Source organism: Emys orbicularis, chromosome 5 (genome assembly GCF_028017835.1).
Source record: "Emys orbicularis isolate rEmyOrb1 chromosome 5, rEmyOrb1.hap1, whole genome shotgun sequence".
Lineage (NCBI taxonomy): Eukaryota > Metazoa > Chordata > Testudines > Emydidae > Emys > Emys orbicularis.
In genome coordinates, this window is record NC_088687.1 from 21112823 (window position 1) to 21138282 (window position 25460).

General features: G+C 40.0%; 1 protein-coding gene across 1 annotated transcript in view; it reads right to left on the minus strand.

The window, feature by feature from the left end:
* Positions 1-25460, minus strand: part of PDLIM5 (PDZ and LIM domain 5) — a 201529-nt gene that overhangs the window by 172175 nt on the left and 3894 nt on the right. The window contains exon 2 of the mRNA XM_065404810.1: positions 24868-25003. Within this exon, the coding sequence (XP_065260882.1) occupies positions 24868-24963 (96 nt within the window). The 5' untranslated portion in view covers positions 24964-25003. The remainder of the gene's footprint in view (positions 1-24867; positions 25004-25460) is intronic.

Consider the following 25460-nt stretch of genomic DNA (forward strand, 5'->3'; position numbering starts at 1 on the left):
CAGCATATTGATTGCAACGTTCTTTGCGGACCCTGGAACCTAGATACCAAAACGGTGTACACAGAGTTGGGTACATAATCCAACATCAGTCATCATCCAACATCTTAAGCCCAAGAACTGCTTCTATTTGCCAAAAGTAAAGTATAGTCACTTACATGTTAATTGCCCATGTGCAAAATGTTGGTAATGTTGTTTGTCCAAGAATGTTATGGCAGAAGTTTCCAGATGGTGCTGTTACACACATTTTTTTGTAGTATGAGAGCAAGTTTTTAGTCTTGAAAGAAATACTGAGTCGGATTTCTGAGGCAGGATCTTTGGGAAACAGTAGCAGGCAGAAAGAGAGTTTGTCTCAAAAACTAATGCTAAAGTGAGAGAGATTAAAGCAAAGTTGCTCCCTGGAACTGGTGTTTGGCTGAGAGTTCGGAAAGAAAGGATTGCCTGCACACTGTTTATGACCACCTCTGTTCCAAGACTGGTATGAATACGTAAATAAAACTAGTTACACTACAAATATGCCCATACTCTGACATCAGTTTCGCCTTCCACTGGAAGTCTATGAGCAAGGGTCACACCATCCACAACTGTTACCACTCAGTAGAGTGCTAAACATCAGACTGGAAACTTGTTTGTAACCAGGGCATCTCTTTCCAGGTCACCTTCAAAGGCAGAAAATGAGGTATACAATTTTCTATTGGAACAATAGTCTGCTCATTTACTCTTTTGATAATCTTTGTTTATAGTAAACTTGTAGAACAATCTTTTTTTAAATTCACACTGTGTATTTTGAAAAGCAGTAACCGGGATATTCACACAACTACTTTATTAAAAGAGGAAGGACATTTGCCTACACAATATTTCAACATCCTTTAATAGCTTAATTTTTTATAACTGAAATGTTTGATCTGCTTGTGAGGAAGAGCTCTGTTAAAACATGTACCATTTAAATCTTCCCTACGGGGTATGGGTGTTTTTATTTTGGTCCTTGGATTTATTTTTTTAAGTTTGGCTCAATAGCTAAGATTTTTTCCCCCCATAAAATATTTGAAGCCTGAGAAGGATTCCAAGGCGTAGGAGAATAAGATGAAATATACAGGGAGAGGAGCAATTTAATATTTAACATTTGCAGTTTAAGCAGTGTTCCAAAACAATGAGAAAAATGTGTTTGAGAACTTAAAACAACTTGATTATTTCAGATTTTTTTTATTTTTAAAAGGCTCTTTTGGGGAGGGAGAAGTGAGAAAGAGCAAAAGGACGGCAAAACAGTTGGAAACAAAGTCAAGTCAGGGACGGGGGCAGATGTGCCTGACTGAGTGGGAGTTCAGCACGGTCTGCATGGGGGAGGCTCCCCAACTCCCTAACAATCCATCCACTCCAAAAAAAAGTTGTTCCATACTTCTCCCAGGTTCCTTCCCTCTTCCTCAGCTCCTCCGTTACCCGACTCCCCCAAATCTTTGCACTAATTTGGAGGGGTGTATTAATTTGCATGGTAATCTATTTGTAAAAAAAATTCCTGAACCATTTTTTTGGTCTGTATTACTACTTGCTGACCGGTATTTTGAAATAAATTACCAAATACACCTCTACCTCGATATAACGCTGTCCTCGGGAGCCAAAAAAAAATATCTTACCGTGTTATAGCTGAAACCGTGTTGTATCGAACTTGCTTTGATCCACCAGAGTGTGCAGCCCTGCCCCCCCGGAGCGCTGCTTTACCGCATTATATCTGAATTCGTGTTATATCAGATCACGTTATATCGGGGTAGAGGTGTAATTGAATCTGGAGTGATTATATTGTGTTCTTTTGACAAATAAAATAAGCAGAATTTTGCAGAATTTGAATATATTGTGTGCAGAGTTTTTAATTTTTTTGGTGCAGAATTCCTCCAGGAGTAGGCAGTAGACTACTATTGCCAGAGTTGAACCGATATGGATCTTTGTGCACAAAGAAGTGTTACTCATTTAGCCTCAAGGGCTACAGAACTTCCCACTCAGGAACCAAGGCAATTCTATTCCATTCTTTTCATTCATCTATAAGCCTTTGAAACCAAAAAGACACTAATAAAACTGAATTTAAAAAATCCTGAAAAATATATGAACCTTTTGCTCATATATAAACAAAACATATTTTAGGTGTATATTTTGATATATGGAATATATGAAGGTCAGTCTTTAGGATGCTCTGAAATTCATTTTATTTACTTACTATAGTCCCCACAAAAAACATTGGCTAGACAAATGTTTAGAGAGACTTTAGTTAGTTCAGTTTGGTTGGGAAACTTGTGATGCAGTCATGGAGCTCTCTTAGAAGATGTGTCTTTTGGTGTATAAAAAGAATGTAATCATTTTTTTATATGTTAAATGAGCAACAAATACATAGAAGTTTTCAGTCTCCCTTATCAAGTAAACTAGAGAAACCCCATTTTTAAAAGAGGCCAGATAGTATAAAAATCTTATACTCTCAAAACATTTTTAAAGAATTAAATTTAGAGTTAATAAAATTATATTAATTATTTTAAGACTGGAATAGTATTTAGAATAACTTTTCAATACAAGAGCCTAATTTTGGACAACTTAAGGTAAAAATCCCCTGTCTAAAAGCCAATTAAATGTTTAAACTATATTTTATTGACAAAAAATGAATGATACGTCCCAGATGAAAGAAAACCCAACAATACAATCAAAATTAAAAACCTAGTTTGGAATTTCATCAGAAATGCCTTAAAGAGCATTATAGTCAATATAGTACCTGAATGGACCACTGCAACAAATGAAAATGTAGAAAAATATAAGTTCGATGTATGGAGGAGAAAATGAACACAAAGTGCTACAGTAAATTATGGTGTGGTTGAGCCAAAGAAGGGGAAAAAGTGCAGTGGGTGCTAAAAAAATTTTAACTGATGAAAAACAGACCACAAAAGGTATGAAAAACATTCATGTCACTTTACAGTCTTCCATACATAAAGAGCTGCAAGAACTGCTAAATTAAACAATTCAGAAAAAAATAATTGGGCATCATGCCAGCTGTCATATCCTCATTTACAGAAAGTTAAACTGAGGAATGGGAAAGTTATTAAATTCAGTGCTTCAGCTTACGGAAAATGTATTCATTTACCGTAATTCCTTTATCACAATTAGTCACTTTAAAAGGTTTATGCATATCATACAGATAAATTTGTATTTAAGCAAACATGATTATAGCATAATTATCCATTATGAAATATTGCACTTATATTGCTTTATGCTTGCACTGACTCATTTACATTCCTCCTCATTTATAGAAAGGGTTGAAGTGCAAGGTATCACATTCACTATTCTTCTCGTCTGAGTGATAAACACAGATAGTTTACCTATACCATAATCCAAAAAATCCTGGCATAGCCAGCCCAACCCACAAACTATTTTCTATAAATTCTCCCTCAGATTGTCAGGAAAGGTATATTGTAATTGGGTTTCTCTACATCAGTAGGTTTAATATTTAAAATGCAGTAAAATTTAGTTTTATTAATCTTCAGTAAATAATATGGTAAGAGCTCTACTTTTGTGCAAGTCTTAATAGCCTCTTTGCTCATTATCAGCAGTTTATTTAGAGGAATTTCAGTGTATGTTCGGGGATTCCCCACCAGGCTCATTTCCTAATTCCCTGGATTCCCCAAACCTGAAAAACTGCCTTGTTAAGGCAAACAAAAGAAAAACCCTGGGCCGGATGCTCAGCTAGCACCAGTCAAGACTACAAAGCCACACTGATTTATAGTAGCTGAGGATCTGTCCCCCTAGAATTAAAATAGGGTAACCAGACAGCAAATGTGAAAAATCGGGACGGGGGGGTGAGGTCGGGGTAATAGTAGCCTAAGAAAAAGGCCCAAAAAGAAAGCGGGACTGTCCCTATAAAAATCGGGGACATCTGGTCACTCTAAATTAGAAACATCAGGAAATAAATCCTTCCAAGATTTCTTGGTGCACAGAGAAAGTACCAGGACATGAATCTATCTTTCCCTTAAATATTTAAAGGCATTAACCCTAGTTTAGTAAATATTATTGTAATCAGGACTGTTTCACAGGTGAATACCCTGATGCTAAAATCAGTTCTAGAAACACAATATGTGCCTTTTTCTATTTGCAATATCTTGTGAAAATAGCAGTATTTTATTTATACACAGTGTTCAGTAACCTCTTCAGAGCCATCCACTCTGTTTTTACTTTTACTTGTACTAGAATTCTACTCAACATGTTCAGATGAAGAGATTTTGTTTGAAGGGGAGGGAGTGGGACTATTAGGAAATAAGTTTCTAACCTTAATACAGAGATTAAGGCTACGTCTACACAACTTCTTACGTCGGGAAAATTTAGGTTACTGAGGGGTGTAAAAAAAAAGCCCACACCCCTGAGCAACATAAGTTATGCCGGCATAGCATGCACGGCGCTATACCAGCGGGAGAGCTTCTCCCACCCACATAGCTATTGCCGCTCATTTGGAGTGGTTTAATTATGTTGAAAAGACAGCACTCTCCCATTGGCATAGAATGGCTACACAAGAGTGGTGCAGCTGCATCCAGCTACCCCGCTGTAAGCCCTCTAGTGTAGACGTAGCGGTAGAAATCCCTATACGTTACATACAAAGTATGATTCAGAACTAAGGTTTAGCCTGATGTGCAAACAAATAGCAAAAGAGCTCCTCCGAAATTTAATTCATGATTTGACTGAAACAAGTTTCAGGGCACTGCAGTTCTATTTGTCTAACAGCAAACCAAATCCTAACAGACAGGAAAGAACATTCAAATACTGCCCCCCCTTTAAAAAAAAAAAAAAAAAAAAAAAGCTTCCTCTTCTGCTATGTTCATGGGAACCTAAATGCAGAGTCAACAACCAGACACTTTGCCCTGTTTGTTTTTCTGACAGGGTCAAATTCTACCACATACTGTTTCTGAATGTCTTAAAAAACCAGCTGCTGCACAATGTATTTTACTATAAGCAATATACAATAAATCATAACATGTTTCACAGCTGACCAATTTCTGTTTTATTAAGTATGTTCTGATAATTAAAAAAAAAAAAAAAAAAAAGAGTAAATTGATGCATTTTAATCCACACATTGAAACCAATTTAACTCTGATGGTAAAGCTCTGAAGACACACCTATGTTAACAATTTGCCCATTTACATCTAAATGTATGTGTACCTAAAACATCACCAGCAGTTCATTAAGAAATACTGCCGCGCCCCCTCCACCCCCAAAAGTGTATAACAAGCCAAGTCATGGCTGTATCTTAAAGCCTGGCAATATTTACAACGCTGTCCAACTGTGGTACTTAGTATTGCTATGACCACGCAGTGAAAGAAAAATCGCAAGATAGCCTCAAAAGTCATGAGATTTTAGTTAATCTCACGATTTTACAGCCAAATATATTTTGACTTTTCACTTGCTTTCTGGTTTTTGAGCCTTTGGGGCTCATGTTTTCAAGCTTTTCTCCCCAATTATGACAGCTTATTTATTTTAAATTGAGAAACTGTTTTCATGTGAACTGCACAAGTCCCAGGAGTTGGGACTTTTAAAACACACCAAAAAAAGCCCCATCAAATGCTGTGAAACTGGTAATAAAGTCACAAGAGTTAACATTGATTTCTTTTGTATTCATGAACTGACTATGTCACTGCATTGACTTTCCTTTCAAGGACCCACACTTCAAGGCACCTCCCACCTATTCAAGGAAGCTGGGAAAGGATTTTGTCTTCCTTCTGACCTCCCGCTCCCCTTCAAAGCCAGTCAAAGGAGATTTTTAAACCCAGAAAGTTGAGTAACTTGAACTATGCCCTTTTTAGGGGCTGTTTTGCTTCCATCACATTCCAAGAGTCAGCTAGCCTGTAAAATGAACCCAGCCCTGCTACACTGCAATGCAGCCTCTTAACTGGCCCCACCATATCTATATTTTAATCTTGCTTAGATCAAACCTATTAAACAAAGTTCTGATCCCCCGTCCAAAACTGACAAACTGAGTGGACTGGGAATTGACATGCTCAACTGGTAACTTTGAGACTATTACTTCCAACTCAATTAATACCATCTAAGAATGCTTTTTAAAAAGCACAGATTGCCACAGAAGACCTTACCTTCCAGAAAAGGCAACATATCCATACTTTGGCATAAAGGGTGAATGAAATTCAAAAAAGTTTAATTTTCTATTGAACCAAGAATGAAGTAAATCTATGCCCAAGCAAAAAACTGGTAGGGTTTTACAAAATGGGCTTTGAAGTGTTGCTGCGATCTTGCCACAATCTATAGGTTACCTCTGTTTGCAAACTGTTAGAGAACAAAAGCAACACAACACCATCAAAAGAATGCCTGTCAAACTGTCTTAACAGATTTTAAAGCCAGACAGGATTATTAGGCTCATCTAAACTGATCTCCTGCATAACTCAGGCCACAAAATTTCACTCAAAACAGAAGTATGCACATGAGAAAGCCTGAAAACCTAGTTTTGTTAACTGATGTTTTGAATTAGCATAAAAATCAAGGCAACAAGGTTAAGTTCCCCTTTGTAGACCAACAATTAGTTTCCCAATGCAGAATTTTTGTCTGTTTGCAAGAAATGCAACACTTGGGTTATGGCTATACTGCAATCACAGGGTGTCACTGCAGCTCAAGTAGACATACCTGAGCTAGCTTTCCTCAAGATACGCAGGTTCCAGAACTATGAAATCACTGCAACGCCTGATTCTGCACAGGGTATATGAGCCTACCAATAACCTGGAGTAATCACTTGCAGACTAATCCACACTGAAAACACACGCTGCCGTGGCTTCACTATCCGAGCAGGCTAGATTAAAGCTAGCTCAGGTGCATCTACTTGAGCTTTAATAACATCCCATGATTACAGTGTAAACATATCCTCAGTACTATAGCCTACCTCTCCTAACCAAACAAAAAACCCAACAGGCTTCATGTTTCATCTGGTAGATAGTTGGAATAGAAGGATTCAAAAAGGAAAGAGGACACAAAATACTAAGAGCTGAAGTTTCTTCAGGATGACAGTCACCTAATGATGAAAACACAGGCCAGATCCTCAGATGTTCTAAGTCAGTGGTTCTCAACCTGCGGCCCAATCAGCACACAGCTGTGGCACATGTGACATCCTCAGGGCCGCACAGGTAGTATTGCTTGCGGCCCACAATGGTAAATTGGTTGCTAACCACTGGTCTAAGTCAATGGAGCTATGTTGATTTTATTCTAGTTGAGGATCTCGTCCTATACGTGCAATACTTTTGCAAAGACTAAAAGCGAAAAGGGAGCGACTTAGGAAGTGACAAAGGATGTCTAAAGGAGAATGGAATACTTTGATTCCTACTTGGAGACAAGAGTTTATTAAGCTAGAGTGGCAAGTGCTTTTAACAAATCAGCCCTATAAAAAGATAGTTATCTGCATAGCAAGTGCGATGAGAGTTTAAGTTTTCATTAGTTGCCATCTGAAGCTTTTTGCCAATTATCTTTGATGTTAATAAAAACATTATTTGATAGTGGGCTCTCACCATCTCCCTTATGCCTGTCCTGTCGTATACTCTCCCTGTCCCTCCACTCTGCTAAGGCAGAGAGTAATGGTGGCTTCTGAAGTGAGCTAGCAACAAACACACAAACAACCTAGTGGATTTCATTTTGACAGCAAGACATTTTCAGCCAGAGGGCTAACTAAATTAAGGCAGTACAAATTGTGTCCCTCTCAGACTAGCCTCTTCTCCCTGCCAAACCAGAAGCAAGTCCCCAAGTTGAAAGCAATGGACTGTACTTGTCACACACACACACACACACACACACACACACACACACACACACACACGGCAATTAGAAATTTTACATAGAGTAGTTAAAACCAAACCTGATTTCACTTGACTGGATTACATGGACCATTTTAAATGCAAAATTAAGCATTTGCCTGTTAATTTTTTCCCCCCATTTTAAGATTTCCCTTGTTCTGCATTCTCGCCCAAATAGGCTGCTCATATCATATAAAGTTGATCATAAGATCATTTCATTTGCCAATGGGAATATTTCCTGCAACTCTATCTCAATCATTATTGTAAATACAATATACTCAACAGTAACTACTTCAATCTGATAAGGAATTAAAAAGAAAAACCACAACATTTTAGAAAATATTTTCGCTTTTGAAAGTTAAAAACCACTAACTTTTTTTCATCTCCCCTCTCTTCCCCAATTTGAGCCTTTAGTAGAATGGAAATGTATTCTAAGGGCTTGAATCAGCTGTGCAGTAAATAGACACTTGCTAAAAATGGACTTGTAATTTAGATTATTATTATTTTGGGTTAATTGTGTTTCTACATGTACTTGGCTTAGTGCATTGAGAGGAACAATGTAACAATAACCATTTAACAATATTTAAGTAGTTCCTTTTAAGTATAAAGGAATGTAAAGTATTTTAAAAAGTTAAGCAGCCATTATTTACCAAAATATCATTATACTTATTACTGCAGCACCTAGAGCAGAGGTAGGCAACCTATGGCACGGGTGCCGAAGGCGGCACGCGAGCTGATTTTCAGTGGCACTCACACTGCCCGGGTCCTGGCCATCGGTCCGGAGGGGCTCTGCATTTTAATTTAATTTTAAATGAAGCTTCTTAAACATTTTAAAAACCTTATTTACTTTACATACAATAGTTTAGTTATATATTATAGACTTATAGAAAGAGACCTTCTAAAAACGTTAAAATGTATTACTGGCATGCAAAACCTTAAGTTAGAGTGAATAAATGAAGACTTGGCACACCACTTCTAAAAGGTTGCCGACCCCTGACCTAGGGACTCAAGTCAGGAAGGGCCCCATTGTTTTAGGCACTGTGAAAACACATAGTAAGAGCTTGGTTCTGTCCCCAAAGTTAAAAAAAATATTCAGTGAGTGTAGGAGGGTATGTTTACACAGCATTCTGGAGTGAGCCTCCCAGCCCAGGTCAACAGATGTGAATTAGGGGGCTCACACTGGCACTCTAAAAATAACTGGACAAACAGTGCTTTGAAGTGGCAGCTCAGGCTGGGGCTTGGGCTCTGAAGCCAACCCCCACCCTAGGCTTCAGAGCCCAGGTTCCTTCCAACCCAAACTGCTACTTCAAAGCGCCATCTATACACCTATTTTTAGGGTGCTAGTGTGAGCCAAGCTAGCCCAAGCTAGGAAGCTCACTCCAAAAAGCGGTGTAGACACACACACAAACAAACAAAAGTAGGAGGGTAATGTTGTGTTTACTTGGCTGTTGAAACTAGCTGTATACAGTTTGCAAGGTGGTTTGTTTACTTATAATAAAATATATGTATAACAGATTAATAATGTCAGGAAACCTAAGAGGAGGTTAGTGCATGAGTCAAGATAGGAAATAAAGGCCTGCAGTAAAGTTTCAGATGTGGACTAAGAGTAAAGGTTGGCTCTTGGAAACAGAGAGGAAGCAGCAGCAGATTTTAGATATGCCTGGGACATGTGTGGCAGAAAACACTGGTTATGGGCCTGAATGAGTGAGAGGGTGGTGGTCTTGTGAACAGCAACTGAAAAAGGTGAGGAGGGATAGTGGAGGGTAAGATCAAGAGCTTAGTTATGACGACGTCAAGTTTGAGTTGCTGACAAGGCATTCCAAGAAGATGTCAGAGAGACAAGCAAGGTTGTGGGATTAAACTGAGGACGTTATCTTGGGAGTAGAGGTAAATATGCAAGTTATCAGTATAATATGGTAGCTGAAGGCATACAACTGAGACACAAACTGACTAGGCTGAGAACAAGTTACAGAACACATTTTTAAAAAGTGCAGAGAGTTAATTACTGCACAAGAGAGTTACATAGTGGGGAGCCAATAAGAACGCTGAATGCACAGACGATGTGAAGGGTTGGGACTTGGCAACATCAGCAGCCAAGTAATCTAAAATTGTACACTTATGCCCTGCTGCGTCTACCGCTGTGGTGAGAGAGTGGCACTTTCTCACTGCAAAGAGGAGCAGGGAGAAGACAGCAGCTGTTCCCATCTAACAGATGAATCTGTCAAAGCAACAAATCAATACACTCCATGCTTCCTTAATCTTTTATTTTAGCAGACTATTGTAGTCATTACAGTGATGTCAATGAGCCCTTATTTAATCCCAAACCATCCAGCACAGAGTTATGGAGCTGACCAAGGCTGTTCTCTTAATACTGTGACAGCAGCACTTTTCATCAGGTCACGTATCAAAACAAACTCATGACACTCAAATTTGTAATGATCAGCAGTTTCTAAGTTTTAAAGTTCAAATGTACACGAACTGACAAAGGGAACACTCCCAGAGAAGGTGAACAGTTCAACAGGCCAGAGACAGAATAAGGTCTCCTCTGATTATCTAATGAAAAGGGGGTTAAGGTTTTTGAAAGCTCAGATCTATAACAAATTTTAAAAGCACTTAAGATCCTCAGCAACAAGTCAAAGAAACTGTTGTTAACTCTAGAGATTGAATGTGATTTCTGTTTCCAGACATCAGATTTCTCTTCCAAACAGCAAATTCCACAACTCTTCAAAATATGCCAGCTTTAGCCAAAAATGTCAGCTATCACTGTTTGGTTCTGAAGTTCAACTATTTGGTCTGTAGCCCCAGATAGGAGAGACTTTCACACAATACCAAAAAAGGAAATGTCTTCTTGATAGATACCAGGCTGCCACTTGAGAGCACATACTACAAAAAGTAGTTAACAAGATAAATGAGAGCATTTCAACTGCATTTACAGGACTGTAGCTGGGTAAAAACAAAAGTAAATAACTTTTCTACATTCCTTTAAACAATGCCACTTTTCTCACCCAGAAGGCTCCCCAAACTCTTTCATTTACTGCATTCTCTCCTACTGTATTTTCAGTGATGCAGAAGAATTAGCTGGTCATGCAGTACATAGTCAAAAGGCCATCCAAGTTGAGTTGAAGACAACATAGCTAGGAACATGGGTCATGTCCCCCTGCAAAAATCCCACTCTCTTCTTGCAAACGTGAGTAACCAAATGAGTAAGAATATAGACTTGATCCTACAAGGGGCTGAGCAGCAAAGCACTTAAGGGGATGCTTAATATTAAGCATCTTAAGTAGTCTCAGGGGGGTGGCTCTTATGCTTAAAATTGAAGAGACAAGGCGGGTGAGGTAATATTTTTTTTATTGGACCAACTTCTTTTGCTGAAAGAAAGAGACAAGCTTTTGAGCTACACAGAAGCTTTTCAGTTCTCAAAATTAACCACATGCTTAAGTGCTTTGCAGGAGGATCTGCTCAGCAACTTGCAGAATCACCTTGTGTACACACCCACCCACACACACACACACTATTTTAACTTACAGGCAGAACGTGTTCTTGAGTCTGCCTAAAACAAACTGCTACTACCTCTTATGACTTTTTCCTCACATTTGAAAATAGCTGCCATGAAGTCTGATAGCGAGAAAGGGAAATAGAAAATCCCCTTATCTATAGCTCTCAGAGAACAGAGAGTTTGTATAAACTGACTAGTGGTACGTTCAAAAGATTTAGTTTGTTTGTAATATTAACATATTTGGCTAGTGCCTTCAAAAAGCATCCTATTGAAGAAAATAGCTCATGATAAAAGCTTGCATCCACATGTGCAGATATTATACAACAGAACCAAGCTGTATTAGAACCAAAACTCAGTCAGGTTGTCACTTGTGAGAAGGGTTAAGTACTCAGTGTAATGCTTACTGTTTTCTTTGCTAAGTGTCTGAGAGCAAATAAATATTACCATACCCCAATCAGTATCACTCTTTTCCAATCAAATTTAAGACCCCCCAAAAAAATCAAAAATCAAAAACCCATCCCAAAGTGCTATTACACTATCATCTGACAGACACACTACTTGCAGTTTAAATTTGGACTGAGATGCCAGTAGATGTCTGTTCATTCCTGAATAATTGCTAGTAAAAATACCTTCAGGCACTGTAAGAAAACAAAATCCTTATTTGGTATGAATACACAACATTGAGATATGCTAAGTAGTTGAGAAAACCAGAAGGAAACCATATGATTTACCACACACAACATTGATGGTGAAATGTTTACAAGCCTAGAACTTCCCAATTAGTCTAATAAAAGTCAGCCAATTCTTCCACAAGGCCTCTTTTCCTTCAGTGAAGGGGGTGGAGAATCCTCTTACAGATGATAGAGGCCTGAAGTAAAAAAGAATTTAGATATAGTTTTAATACAATAAGAAAAGTCTGGTCAAGTAATTTGGTCATAATTACACTGCCACTTTCAAGAAGAAATGGACCCAGAAATACATTACACATTGCTACTCTTTTTTTAAAGTTCATTTTCTAAAAGAAATTACTACAATTCAGCCATTGCATATGAAAGTTTTTAAACATGTCACATTTTATAATTATAGATTCATTGTGATTGAATACTTTAAACAGATCACTAGCCTTTCAAAGCTTGCTTTTTAGGCTACTCCCAAATGACAGAAATCCTGAGAGAGAAAAATAAATTTCAGGTTGAAAGTTATAAGTTTACCAGCTCTTCTGAACCCCATCTACGCTTCCACTTAGATTTTAAAAAATTAAATATCGAGGCCTTTTGGTTGGAAAGAGCCTCCTCCCTGCCCCCTCAGCTCTTGGCAATCAGCATTTTCACCATTCCCCAACTACAGACATTGACAGAATCTCCTACAAGCATCCTGGACAAAGGTCTTCAAGAGGCAGCTCTTCCCCACCTTCATGTCCTTGACCTCAGAACCACCCTCTGGTAGATTCCTCATTTTGACAGGATCCTCTCAGTGCCAGTAGAGTACAGATGTTCTCCTGCAGTGATGGAAGCTGTACCACACTATAGATGATGATAGGAAGCAGCCTCCACAGTCAGCCTAGTGACACCGCAGCCCCAGTGAAGCGTAAATAAGAAGGGGAACTTGGGGGGGTGGGGAGGAGGAACATCATGGAATTGTTTAGATATACCAGCACTGTGACTTTCCCAGCAACCACACAAGACCATCTCTGTACATCTTTATTTTTAATGAGTGGCGAAGCCCACACCTCAAAAGTGAAGATGGGGCACCCGCTGAGAGCAGAGCATAGGCTGCTAGGCTTCAGTTTGCTTCAAGAGAGAGGAAGGGTCTCATCAGATATATTGGCCCAGTTATTAGCCCCACTTTTAACACGTAGACATGCACAAAATGATCAAAATCTAAACATGATTAAGAAAGAACCTCACTGTTTTTTGAAAGCATCACCTGTGCTAACTACCCTTTCAGACGAGCTACCCTACCTCACCAAGGGTATGTCAAAAGAGCTCCACTCTCCTGCTAGAGCCTCCAAACAACTCCATGTAACTCAAGTGTCCACTAAACCCAAGGATAATGAAGGAGTGCTTAAGTCAAAATAAATAAGGTACATGACTGGAAGATTCTGCCTTTGCTCTTAAAAATGTTATTGAAGAAGCCCAAATGAATCATACCACATTCAGCAACTGGAGCTTCTGCTGAGCATAGACATTTCCATTTTTTCCAGCCTAACTGCATTTCTTTGGGGTTATGGTATCTCTTTACCCAACCCAGGCATCAGCTTGCCATGAAATGCAGTAGGTACAGGTCTGTCGCCTCTTACGCTCATTTAACATGCGCGATTTCAACTTTACGCGGTCGGCAAAAACAACACAAAAACCAAAAAAAGAGAAAAACAATTTTAATACTATCCCTGTAATGCGGGCGATTTCGCCCGCCACTGAACTCAATGGGGTTTTGGCTATACGCGGTTTTCGCTTTACGCGCTATCCCCGGAACGGAACCCCTGCGTAAGATGAGACAGACCTGTATGTATTTTAGCCCAGCTGGCAATCTTGCCCTCAAAAAACAGTTACTACACATCTCATTTTAGCTTTTTTTCCAAAAACTGTCAAAACAAACATGAAATAGCTAATGAAAAATAAACTACACACTCTCTCTGGGGTAAATGCATCAAAATGTGATGGTCAGCGATGGAAGTTAGAGACAGGACTGGATAACACATGAGGATATCCCTTAAAATAAAACAGGTTAAGCCAGACTCCCTCCATAGCGAGTTGAGTCATTTGACCTTTCCAGTAGGGCAATGAGAGAGATCTGGAAGCAAGATTCATATTTTAGCTTATTGGGATTTCAAATAATGCGTTATAGTCATCTGAGTGTTTCAATATAGGCAAAGCAGATAGCTATAGCTAGGGTTGCCTAACACTTTCCATTCTATTTTTGTTTTCTATTGCTTATAACTTCGCTAAAAACGTTTAACTGTTTAGGTCAAAATTTTCCATGATGGGTGTCTGCCTCAAATTAACATTTTAGGAATGTTTTAACAAAAAGAAGTTCAGCTGTTTTAGAGACCACAATGGGGGTGGGGGGAAGAGTACTCCAACGTTAAAGGAAAATATTGACAACTGTTTTGCTGAGCAGCTCTAGCACCTTCATATGCTGGAGCAGAGTTTTGCTGTCCTTGTGAAGAAAAAAAAAAGCCACCCAGATTTGTCTGAGTTATAGACCTCTGAAAACTGCTGTTTCCACATGCTCAGTAGAGGTCTGTTAGAGTTGGCAATAAAATTCTCTCAACATTCCATTTCTACTGATTACGCTGTCTACACCAAATACAGTATGCTCCATCCATGCAATCTTAATTCAGCCCTCTAGTGAATACACTGGACGATACAGTCTTCAATTACATGATCGCATACTATTTTTGCCCCGAGTTCACTCCCTCATTCAGTGCACAGGAAAGACTGTATTCTGGAAATCAATCAGAATTGTGTAGTCAATGAGGCTGTTTGTAGGACCCACAGTTCATTCACTACACACCTTCCAAATTCTGTAGTTAATGATGCAGGAGACTACAGGAAAAGAATGAAGAGTCTCGTGGAGAATACTGTTTTGGAGAATTGGATTCTATCCTTGCTTAGGATCACACAGGAAGTCTGTGGCAGATACAAGTCACTTAAACCAAATTTTTCACCCGTGGCTACTAGTACAATTTTCTTCATTTACCTAATCCAACAGCAGCTAAACAGGATCATCCAAACAAGTGCAGATAAACCCCAAATCTATTCAGAGGTGCAATGAATGCACCCCGCCTACCAATTATTTTTGCTACACTCATATGTAGAACTGAACGCTCACTGAAAACCTGATGATGCATTTGAGCTCACCTAAATTAAGCCAAGGTATGTTTATATATATATTAAAAAAATCACTATTTTAGCTATCAGTATTAGCTAAAGTAACAGATCTATTTGACTACTGAAACTTTCCTGTACTGCTCCAGTTTGTGGGAAAACACACGGGATGGGAAACAAGAAATTTCCATCTTGAATTAAGCAGCTACAGACAGACTGACACATCTGCAGTGGTGCAAGTAGAAATCATTTCTTGTTGGTACACTGCACTCATGGGAGGGACACAGGAGTGGGGGCACATGTGAGCTCCCCACGTGACCCCCCACGGCTCCAATCCCTGCCCCCAGCCCAGGGTCCCCCGCGCTCTCCCCATCCCCTCCCCATGATTCACATCCATCCCACGTTACCGGGGGGGCGGGAGACGACTGTCATCCTCCTGCTGCTCTGGAGACTTCTGCTGTACAGACCCCAGGCAGGAGGACTCAGGGGACGAAGCTGCGTGGAAGGGCAAGGGGGCGATACAGTCGTGCCGGAGAAGCTGCCAGCGTTGGGCTGCCTGGTGGCCCCACATTCTGCTCCTTTTGCCGCTGCGGTTCCCAGGAGATCCTCTGGCGCACCTGTTGTACCGCCTCCAGCCCTGCCACACAGCTGAGTCCTCCTGCCTGGCGTCTGTACAGCAGCCCCGCCAGAAGACAGGGCTGGGGGCAGTACAGCAGCCGCGCTGGAGGAGCTGCCGGCATTGGGCTGCCCAGCGGTAGGGATGTAAATACTGTTTAAAAAGTTAACTGTTTAAACGATTTAAAAATGTGTCATTTAAACATTTAAGCAGCTGGGGCCCGCTCCAGCCGAGCGTAGGGGTTAACGGTTAAGAAGGTTAACCAGTAAGTATAGTCTTACCGGTTAACCACCTACATCCCTACCCGGCAGCCCCATGTTCTTCTCCTTCCCCTGCTGCGGTGAAACCGCAAGCGGGCAAAGGAGCAGAACATGCAGCTCCGTCGGCATGGCTGCTGTACCGCCCCCAGCCGTTCCATGCAGCTGCATCTCCTGAGTCCTCCTGCATGGGGTCTGTACAGCAGCCCCACCGGAGGAGCTGCACGTTCTGCTCCTTTTCCCTCTGCGGTTCCTGGGAACCGCAACAAGGAAAGGAGTTGAACGAGGGGCCACCAGGCAGACCAGTGCCAGCAGCTCCTCCAACGAGGATGCTGTACCACGGCCAGTCTCCCCCCCCCGCTCCAGCCCTGTCCTCCAGCAGAGCTACTGTACAGACCCCAGTCAGGAGACGCAGCTGCATAGAAGGGCTGGGGGCGGGTGCCTCCTGTGTCTTTCCGGTACACTGTGCCAGCTATAAATATCTGTGCCACCATACTTGCACCACTGCACATCCGATACTTTCTGCCTAACTTTCCCCTCTGCCATTTAATGGTAGTCCAAAGTTTTCTTGCTAGTGGTTCAGTCTCAGCCCTTTCTTTGCCCCCAAAACTGACTGGTACAGCTTCTTGCAGTCCAGAGAATGCAATATTGCCCTATCTTTTCTAATCATAGCTGAAACTTGATCACACAAGATAAAGGACCGTGATGAGCGAGACTTCCATTCTACCTCGAGTTTAGGAGACTCTGGAGCAGGATGTGTTCGAGAGTGAGAACATGTTTCATCCACCTTTATTTCTCATAAAAATGGTACTGGTTTGACGGCCCTGCAGACTTAAGTCAATTTCACATAAGTAACATCAGCACAATCCCTTCTCAGTATCAAGACATGTTTTAGTTTTCATGGCCATTCAACCATTCACCTCTCTTCAGAGACTGCCAACCAGAGAGCCAATTTGTACTATCTGTGATGATTTGTGGCATGTGTATCTCCTTACAGAGGTGGAGATTGAGAGCATGTTTCCTTGCCTACAAAATTAGCTTACTTTGACGTAAAATATAAGCTAGAATATTAAGCAGTTTTTGTCTAATGACTGTGGTAATGTCACCTTTTCAATACTCGCATTGCCTGAAACATGAGGGACAGTTTTCTGTCACACTTTCCCTTAAATGGATAGCCTGATAATATGAGATCTGTTCTTAAAATCCCCCAACAAGACCAATGTTATCTCCTGGCTCTGTACCAAAACAAACCAACCTTTGAAGGCTATGTCTCTTCTCACAATGCCCTCAAAGATAACCATCAGGAATGAATAGTGAGAAAAAGCAGTTGCACTAAAAATAGTTTCTTGAAATGGCAGGAAGTTCACAAAGGTTGTCAGGCCGCCAGGCTCAGATACAGAGAAAGCAAATAAGTCTAATTCTTTCCTATTAATATTCAAAAGAAAGCCCCAGTTTACGGCCTTTGCAAGGAAATTTCTCATTTTTTTTAATCCCCTGTAAATGTCTACCCCTGTGCTACTTTTTGTGCCCAGTGGCACAAACTGACCATTGAGCCATTGGCCAGAAGAAACCCAATGGCCTGCTACCCCCCCTTCCTTTGCATGTTTCCAAGGGAAGTTAACAGCCCTGTCCCCCTGCCTCTAGTGACTTCACAGGACATCTATAAAAGCAAAAGACATTGCTTACAAATATTTTATATATACATTGGTTTTTACGACACTCAAATGCAAGCTACCATACAATGAAAATGTGTTTCAGAATGGTATCCTCGGGGGAGGAAGGGAAGGCGTCTCCCAACTCACTGGCCAAATCAACCCAGTTCTGCAATGCCAGAAGCTGCCAGTAAGAGCCCTGTCCCAAGCTGATAACTCTCAACATCTTGCAGGATAGTGCACATAGTTACCAGAACTACTATTGATTTATTTGCCAGGCGAGATCAAAAGTTATTCTCCTTTTTCTCTCAGGGTTTACTTGTATGAGTGAAATTCCACTTTATTTGCTTTCATTTCCCTACATCCCAATCATGGTTTTGTGTTTGTTTGTTTTTTTAAAAACCAGACAGAACACATGTGGCCTAAAATAAATAAGTAAATAAATCAAATAGGTTCAACCCAGTGGAAACTGACAATCCCAAGACCCAAGCATCAGCTCAGTCAACATTTAAAGTGTCTTGCTGCTTTATTCTCTTTTTACAATTATTTTCATAGATGCTTGCATTATTTTTTTTTTTAAATAGGTAGTTTCCAAGAAATCCTAATGCCACACCTTGGAATACAACTGGCACAACCTATGCAGATCCCTAGTCAAAAGTTGCATTAACAATACAAAGGTGGAGAGAGGATTTTGTTTTTAAAAAGCTAAGATGCTGTAGAAACACAAGCTTTGTGCAGAAAAAAGAGTCACATGGATCCAATCGTACATACAGCTTACAGAATAAGGTTATGTCTTATATATTTCCACAGAGGGAAAAAGAGCACGGGATTAAAGGGAGGCATGAATTTCCTAACAATGACCCTCTGACGCGGACTCTACAGGCGTGGGGGAATGGGTTCTTTGCTCCATATATAAAATATATAAATTATTATTTATATACCAGTAGCACTTACAGGCCCCAACAAGGTTGTATAGGGTGAAGCACATTGTAGCCTCAAACACAGAGTCCCTACGCTGAAGAGCTTACAACGTAAACATACACAACAGATAGAGGGAAGTATTACCACCATCAATTTACAGATGGATGACTCAATTATTCTCTGTCTCTGAGTTCTCCCAAACTCATACAGGAAGTTGGAGGCACAGCTGGGAATTGAACCCAAATCTCTCATCATTAACCACACAACCATTGAAGACTAATACATTTATTTGGGCATAAGCTTTCGTGGACTAAAACCCACTTCATGCTGATGAAGTGGGTTTTAGTCCACGAAAGCTTGTGCCCAAATAAATGTGTTAGTCTCTAAGGTGCCACAAGTACTCCTCGTTCTTTTTATCATGAACATTGTCTCATAAGTAGGGATAAGGTGTTTTTATTTTTTTGAATGGGTAGGATGGGGGAGGAACAGTGTGTGGGGGGAAGGAAGAGAGAGAGACTGACTTATTTCATATGCTTTGCCAGAATCAGGCAATTGAGGCACTGCGAGAAGCTGGGATGCTGCCAGCAGGAAGATGTACACAGAACCTATCAGTGTAAGTAAAATGTATAAAGAACATTGTTCTTCAAAAAATGTTACCTAAAGCTGAAGGGAATCAAGCCAGACAGAAACATTTCTTTTGAAAGAACTCCTTTGAACAGTATTTGCTAACAAACAGTTAATTGTATATTTTTCCCATAAAGGGGATGCTTTGTCACAAAACTTAAATATTAAAAAGCTATAAAATCCTTTTCTAACTTTTCTTGTTTAGTGTTGCTATAGAACAACATTAAGCAATGCGTGAAAAATCTTGTCACCTTCAAAAGCGTATAGTCCCCATTTTGGCACATTACAAACATATCACGCTTACATTTAGCATGGATGGTTAAAGCTCTCTCAGGTTACCATAACTCAACGAATGCAACATTGACACCAAACACCACTATTCGTTACATCCTGCAGAGGATAGCAATTTTGACAACTCTGATGTTACAGTTGTATTTACTGAGTCTTATCCTGGTTTTGTTAGTCAAGTATAGAGCTCTAACCAACTATCAGAATTTTCATGCAAATAAATGAATGCAACACCTAAAGAAGTCAGAATATAGAAAAAGTTGCCAATTCTACAGCAATATTAATTCAACCACATTGCACATATGCAGCATATTCTGTTTTCTTTCTTGTAAGTATTGTTATACATAATGTTTACATTGTTAAGCATGTTATGCGTGATGTGGAAGGTGTTTGAGTTAGTGCTACTGTGGAATCTAAAGAGGTTAGGTAAGGTTTCAACTGTACGTCCTTAAAATTGCATCAATTTCTTACTTTTCTTTTAAATTCTAAATGGGGGTGCTGGTGTGAGAAATCTGCCCTTAAGTCCACAACCAAAAGGAATGATCCAGCTGGCAAAGGCTAAATGGTATCTATCAATGTCATTCCCAAGCTGTCTGCTCAATAGTCATCAGTCAACCAGACTGCCTGAGAGCATGGGCTTAACTAAGCATCAGTGATGGCTAATTTGTCCTGCAGATACTTTACTACTGGTGATTATGTTCCTGATTAAAAAGAACCAGCTTGATCATCATAGTCCAAGCTGAATTTGCTGGGCTGTAACTTAACAAAAATATCTTTTTACTCATAAGTAGAGGAAGTTTTATATAAAAATAATTGAGACAATTATCAAAATCCACAATGCTACTTTTACAGTCATGTTATCAAGCATAAACTCATCCAGAGCACTGGGCCATATCCTGAATCTGGCAGGAGCCAGTTCTTTAAGTTTCAGAAAATAGTACACATTAACATGTACACTGCTGTACGTTGATTCAGAGGCAGTTTATACGCTTGAAGCAGATTTCATTATGGCTATAGTCAGTCTGCCTAACTGCCAATGCTGTTGATGAACATGAAGTCAGGTAGCCTTTTTTGTTTTAAATACAGCAAAAATAGGAGTCTTTGTTTCCTATGGTAGTAGCTTCCAGAAGTGGATACCTTGCATCTAATGTTATTTGCTTTTATTTGCTCTAACTTTACTGCTCTTAAGTTATAACATGTTTCTTGTTTTTGGATTATGCAACAAGGTAAAAGGCAATTTACATTCTCCTCATCTTCTCAGTTTTGTTTATTTTGTTTTGCTCTGTTTATTTTGCCATATGGAACCAGGTAGGATATACTGAGATGTGTCCAATCTTTGAATATCCCCAATCAAGTATTCTCCATTTTCATTTATTTCGGGCCAAATAATTTTTGCATTCTCTCCATATGAAAGTAGTGCCATAGCATTTGTCTGACTCACTTTTAGACTCTCTTTCTTATCTATCAGCCCAGTCTCCTGCTGCCAATGAGGTCTAAAAGAAATGGGATCAGGCCCATATATCAGTCTTTATTAGAACAACAAATCAGAGCACCTGTATCCGTCTTCTTCCACATATCAGGTTTGATCCTTAACTTCAGTATTGGGAGCAGTCCCATCAGATTAGTCATATGCTTAAAGTTAAACACTTGCTTAAGTGCATTGCTGGATGGGAGCCAGAGTGCTCAACATCTTGAAGCATCAAAGCTGTAGTTCAACCTTCTCACTTTGAAAGTATCCCAAAACTCACATCCCGCAAATATCTCTATCTCCTCCCCAAACCCTCAAAACTTCCTATACCCCACCCAAGTTTCTCTGCCAACTACTCCCTGGATCTTTTCCACCCATCCCTGTATTTTTGCGTGGTTGTGTGTCACCCATTAGATTCAGAGCAGACTCTTGATTAACATTTTATATATAAACTCATTTTTGAATAGTAACATTTCTGTATTACTTTAACAGTGTCAGTCAGTCATGGCAAGCACTACAAATGCTTTATAGGATTCAAATTTAAATACACAGTGTACGAGTGCAAATGTTTGTGACCTATTTGACACGATAAACTAAAAACCCTTAATTCACATTTGCCACTGCAAAAATTTCAATGGAAGAACTCAGTGTATTATTTTTTTAGTAATAGCACCACTAATTAATGCCATTAAAATAGCAATAGCAAGATGAATGAACTTTCTTGAGACAGTCACAGGAGATGCAAGTTTCTTAAATTAAAGCCTTTTACTTAAGAACTTTACAGGTTATTTCAATACTTTTAGGAGACCAACTTACTATTTGTCAACTACAGAGAATACTGTTGTGTTAAGTATTGTTTAAACTTAATGCAAGGAGTTAAAACAAAGCTACAGCAAGATATTAGTTGTCAACACAATGACCAAGATTCACCATCATAGCCCAGAATGAATTCCAGGCATGACTGCACAAAACCCAAGAAGGTCATGAGAGACAGCAGGACCTTTGTAAGGGAACAGAAATAACTCTGCTGCTTTGTTACCTTTTTTATTAAATCAGTATGTTCAAAACTCTTTAATTAGCAGTCTAACTACACAGGAAAGGCATTTATGCTTCACTGGGAAGAGAAGGATGGCGTGTTGTACATGCTGTGCTAGTGTATAAGGGACACAAGACAGAACTCTTCAAATTATCAGATAGGAGGAGGAGGAGGAGGAGGATTTGCATACCAAAACTAAGTACATTTTAACTCCAGACCAAACACACACACACAGTCCAACTTACAGTGAAAAGAAACAACCCAGAAGGGGTGGAGCTCATGTAGAGGTGCCAAATTTTACTTTTTTAAAATTTTGGCTCAGATTATTATGGCCCCAATCCTGCAACGTGAGCTACTCAGATGGAGTCTTAGGCCAGTTGGCATAGGATCAGAGGACTGGGGATTACAGATTCAATTGTTTAGACCAATTTGTGTATTTCTTTAGTGCATCCCAATACAACAGCACATTTAAGTATGTGCCACATGGATTAAGCAATGTTAGTCAAGGATAAGTGTAGTACATAGTCTTAAAATATCGTTCCCTCTCTCTGCAAAGCTTTGGTTTAAATCTACCCGCTCTCATAATGTAGCTGCACTCTGGTTCTCAAACACACTAGGAGTAGTAGTATTATTTTCTATCATTTACCACGGTTTGATAGGTCTGGGATGTGTACCAAATAAGAGTTCCTGACCAAAAAATGTATAGGACCTATGTTTCAACAGCTTTGCAATCATTCCTTGCCATGTGAGCAGTTCATACCTGCAACTCAAAGGGTTAAATCTCCAGGTGCAACCAGCTGCACTTACGGTTCACAGTCATAGTTCTTGCCCATGTAAACTGACAGCCATCATATTAGAAGCCCAACTGAGACCTAGTTTGAAAAAATCCAAAGCCTCAAGTGACAACAAGTTTGATACATTCGAAAGCAAGCCAATGATGCTGAAGGATCTAGAGGCACTTGAATATAACCTAGACTTTAAGAAATGTGGTGGTTCTTTGAAAAGTGACTGTAAAAACAGCCTTGTTAGATTCCATGTTTTCTCTGTATCAGTAACTTAAAATCATTTGTTGAGATTCTCCTGTCAGTCATGCAAACCTCACCCTAGGTTTAAAAAAGTATGCAGTACACCCTCCGGTTCAGGCATCAACTGTCATAAGTTTGTATTTATTTGAGGTCATTTCTATAGCACTCAATTCGGTATTATTTAATTAAAATATGCTGCAGGGCCAAAATTTCACGTTGATCGCAACAGCGTAACCCACAGTTGAATAAGGTTATGTAGGTTTAAATGAACCAGCAGTATTTGAACCTGCAATTGAAAAAGCGAAGTTTGATGATGCAACAGAAACCAAATCCCTCTCCCAGGGCAGTATTGACACTGCACTCAACAGGTGTAAGAAGTAACTTATCTTTGTCACTGAAGTAAATAGGGTAAGTGTTGGGGGAGGGGGCGTGAGACAATCTGTTAAATAAGATGCCATTTTCACATAAATACTTTTATAGTAGAATTGCTCTTCAAAAAAATTGGTTTACACAGAGGAAACACGTATTAGAGAAGTAAAATAAACTCTTCTCTAACTAGGATTCCTAATATTCTGAAAGCCTCAATATTGCAAACATGATATAATTATGTTATACATGCCAAATATAACAGCCTCAGACGTTTGAGGAAGGCTTTGAAACTCAGCCTAGATCCAAAGAAAAATATCCATTAAATGCTATTTGAGGGTAGTGAGCTCTAGCTAGACACTGGATTGTTATTTGTACAAAGATTTTATCTGTTTTGACTTAGCTCCTCAAACCCTTTGAATAGCAGCAGTTTAGAGCAATACACTGTACAACACCCGTGAGAAACTGGCATGTTCATTCAGGCACATTTTAATGAAACACCATTCGCAACTATGGCACCTAAGCTCCCTCTAAGCTGCGCGGCCACGCAGCAGGCTATCAAGGTCTGCGCAGGTAGGAAGAGGCGCCTCTCCCCCAGCCCCGGCGCCAGAGATGCCATGGCGAGGCACTTCTCTCCCAGGCCACTGCAGCAAGAGAGGGCTGGGAGAGTCCTCTCTCCCCAGCCCCACCCCCGAGGCAGTCTGCACCCCAAACCCTGGTCCCACACCAAACCCCTCATCCCCAGCCCGAGCCTTCACCCCCCCACACACACACCATCCCTCTGCCCCGGAGCCCCCTCCTGCACCCCAAACCCCTCATCCCTGGCCCCACCCCAGAACCTTCCCCCCCAGCCACAGTTACCACCACCACCACCGCTGCACCCTATCCCTCTGCCCCAGCCCTGAGCCCCCTCCCACACTCCGAACCCTTTGGCCCCACCCTCACCACACATCACCTCCATATTGGTGCACATAACAAAATACATTCTGCACATGGGTGTAAAAAGTTAGAGGGAACATTGTACTGCACATAGTTTAACTACGTTTTTTTAAATTGTAAACAGGAGGATTTTGCAAGAATAAATACTTAAAGACCATAAACTCAGTTAATATATGCTGGATACACAGAGGCAACACAAGCTATTTTCTCATTAAAGATCCATGCCCACTCCCACTTGAGAGATATGCATCCTCTTCTGCCCTCCATTGCCGGGGTGGGAGGGGGGAGGAGGGTCAAGCATCCTGCTGCTCAAAAGCTAACTTTAGCTTAAGACATGATATAACTTATGTCAGCAACTTTCCACCTCTGCTTCTTACACACACATCTACGGAAGCAAGGATGAAAGGAAATACTTCTATCCGCTGTACAAGTGATCAGTCCTCACATTCAGCAAGATGATTACAGAAATACTCATCTTTGCAGATTTCAGGTACTACATGATGTACTAGACATTTTTGTAAAGTCTATAAAGGCAAATATGGCTCACCCTAGAGATGGTCAAAGGCATGTTGAAGTCTTTTCCACCTTGAAGCCTAAAACCCCAAGGAGCAGGGCCGACCAAAGACACACTGTAGTTGCTCATGGTGTTGGATGCTGAAGGTCTAATTCCAGATAATAAACGTCTGTGGAAGAGGATTAAATTTTTAATGTAAATCTTAACAGGATATGTACACAGTGAAATGGAAATGCACACGTTAACTTAAAAGGGGCCCTGTCAATTTAAATATATGTTGCAAACAAGGTTTTTCTGTTCTGTAACACCTTATATTAGTAAAAGTGAACGGACTTTAAAAAGTCTAGTTTGCCACTATTTGTGCATTTTGTTGACTTTTTGACTTGTCAGTTTAGAAAAAGAAAAATAATCAATTTAGTTTTACTTTCTGATTCTTAGCACTGCAATATTTGGGTTTCACACACTGCATGCAATGATTTTTTAACAATTGTTTTCTTCAGAAAAAAAAACGTGGAAATATTTCCTCTAGGCTTCCGTTTGGAGGTTATTTAAGCTTTTTTTTGCAAAATGTAAGCATTGGACCAAATTTAAATTGACAGTGGTCCTTAAAAATTACTTAAGTACAT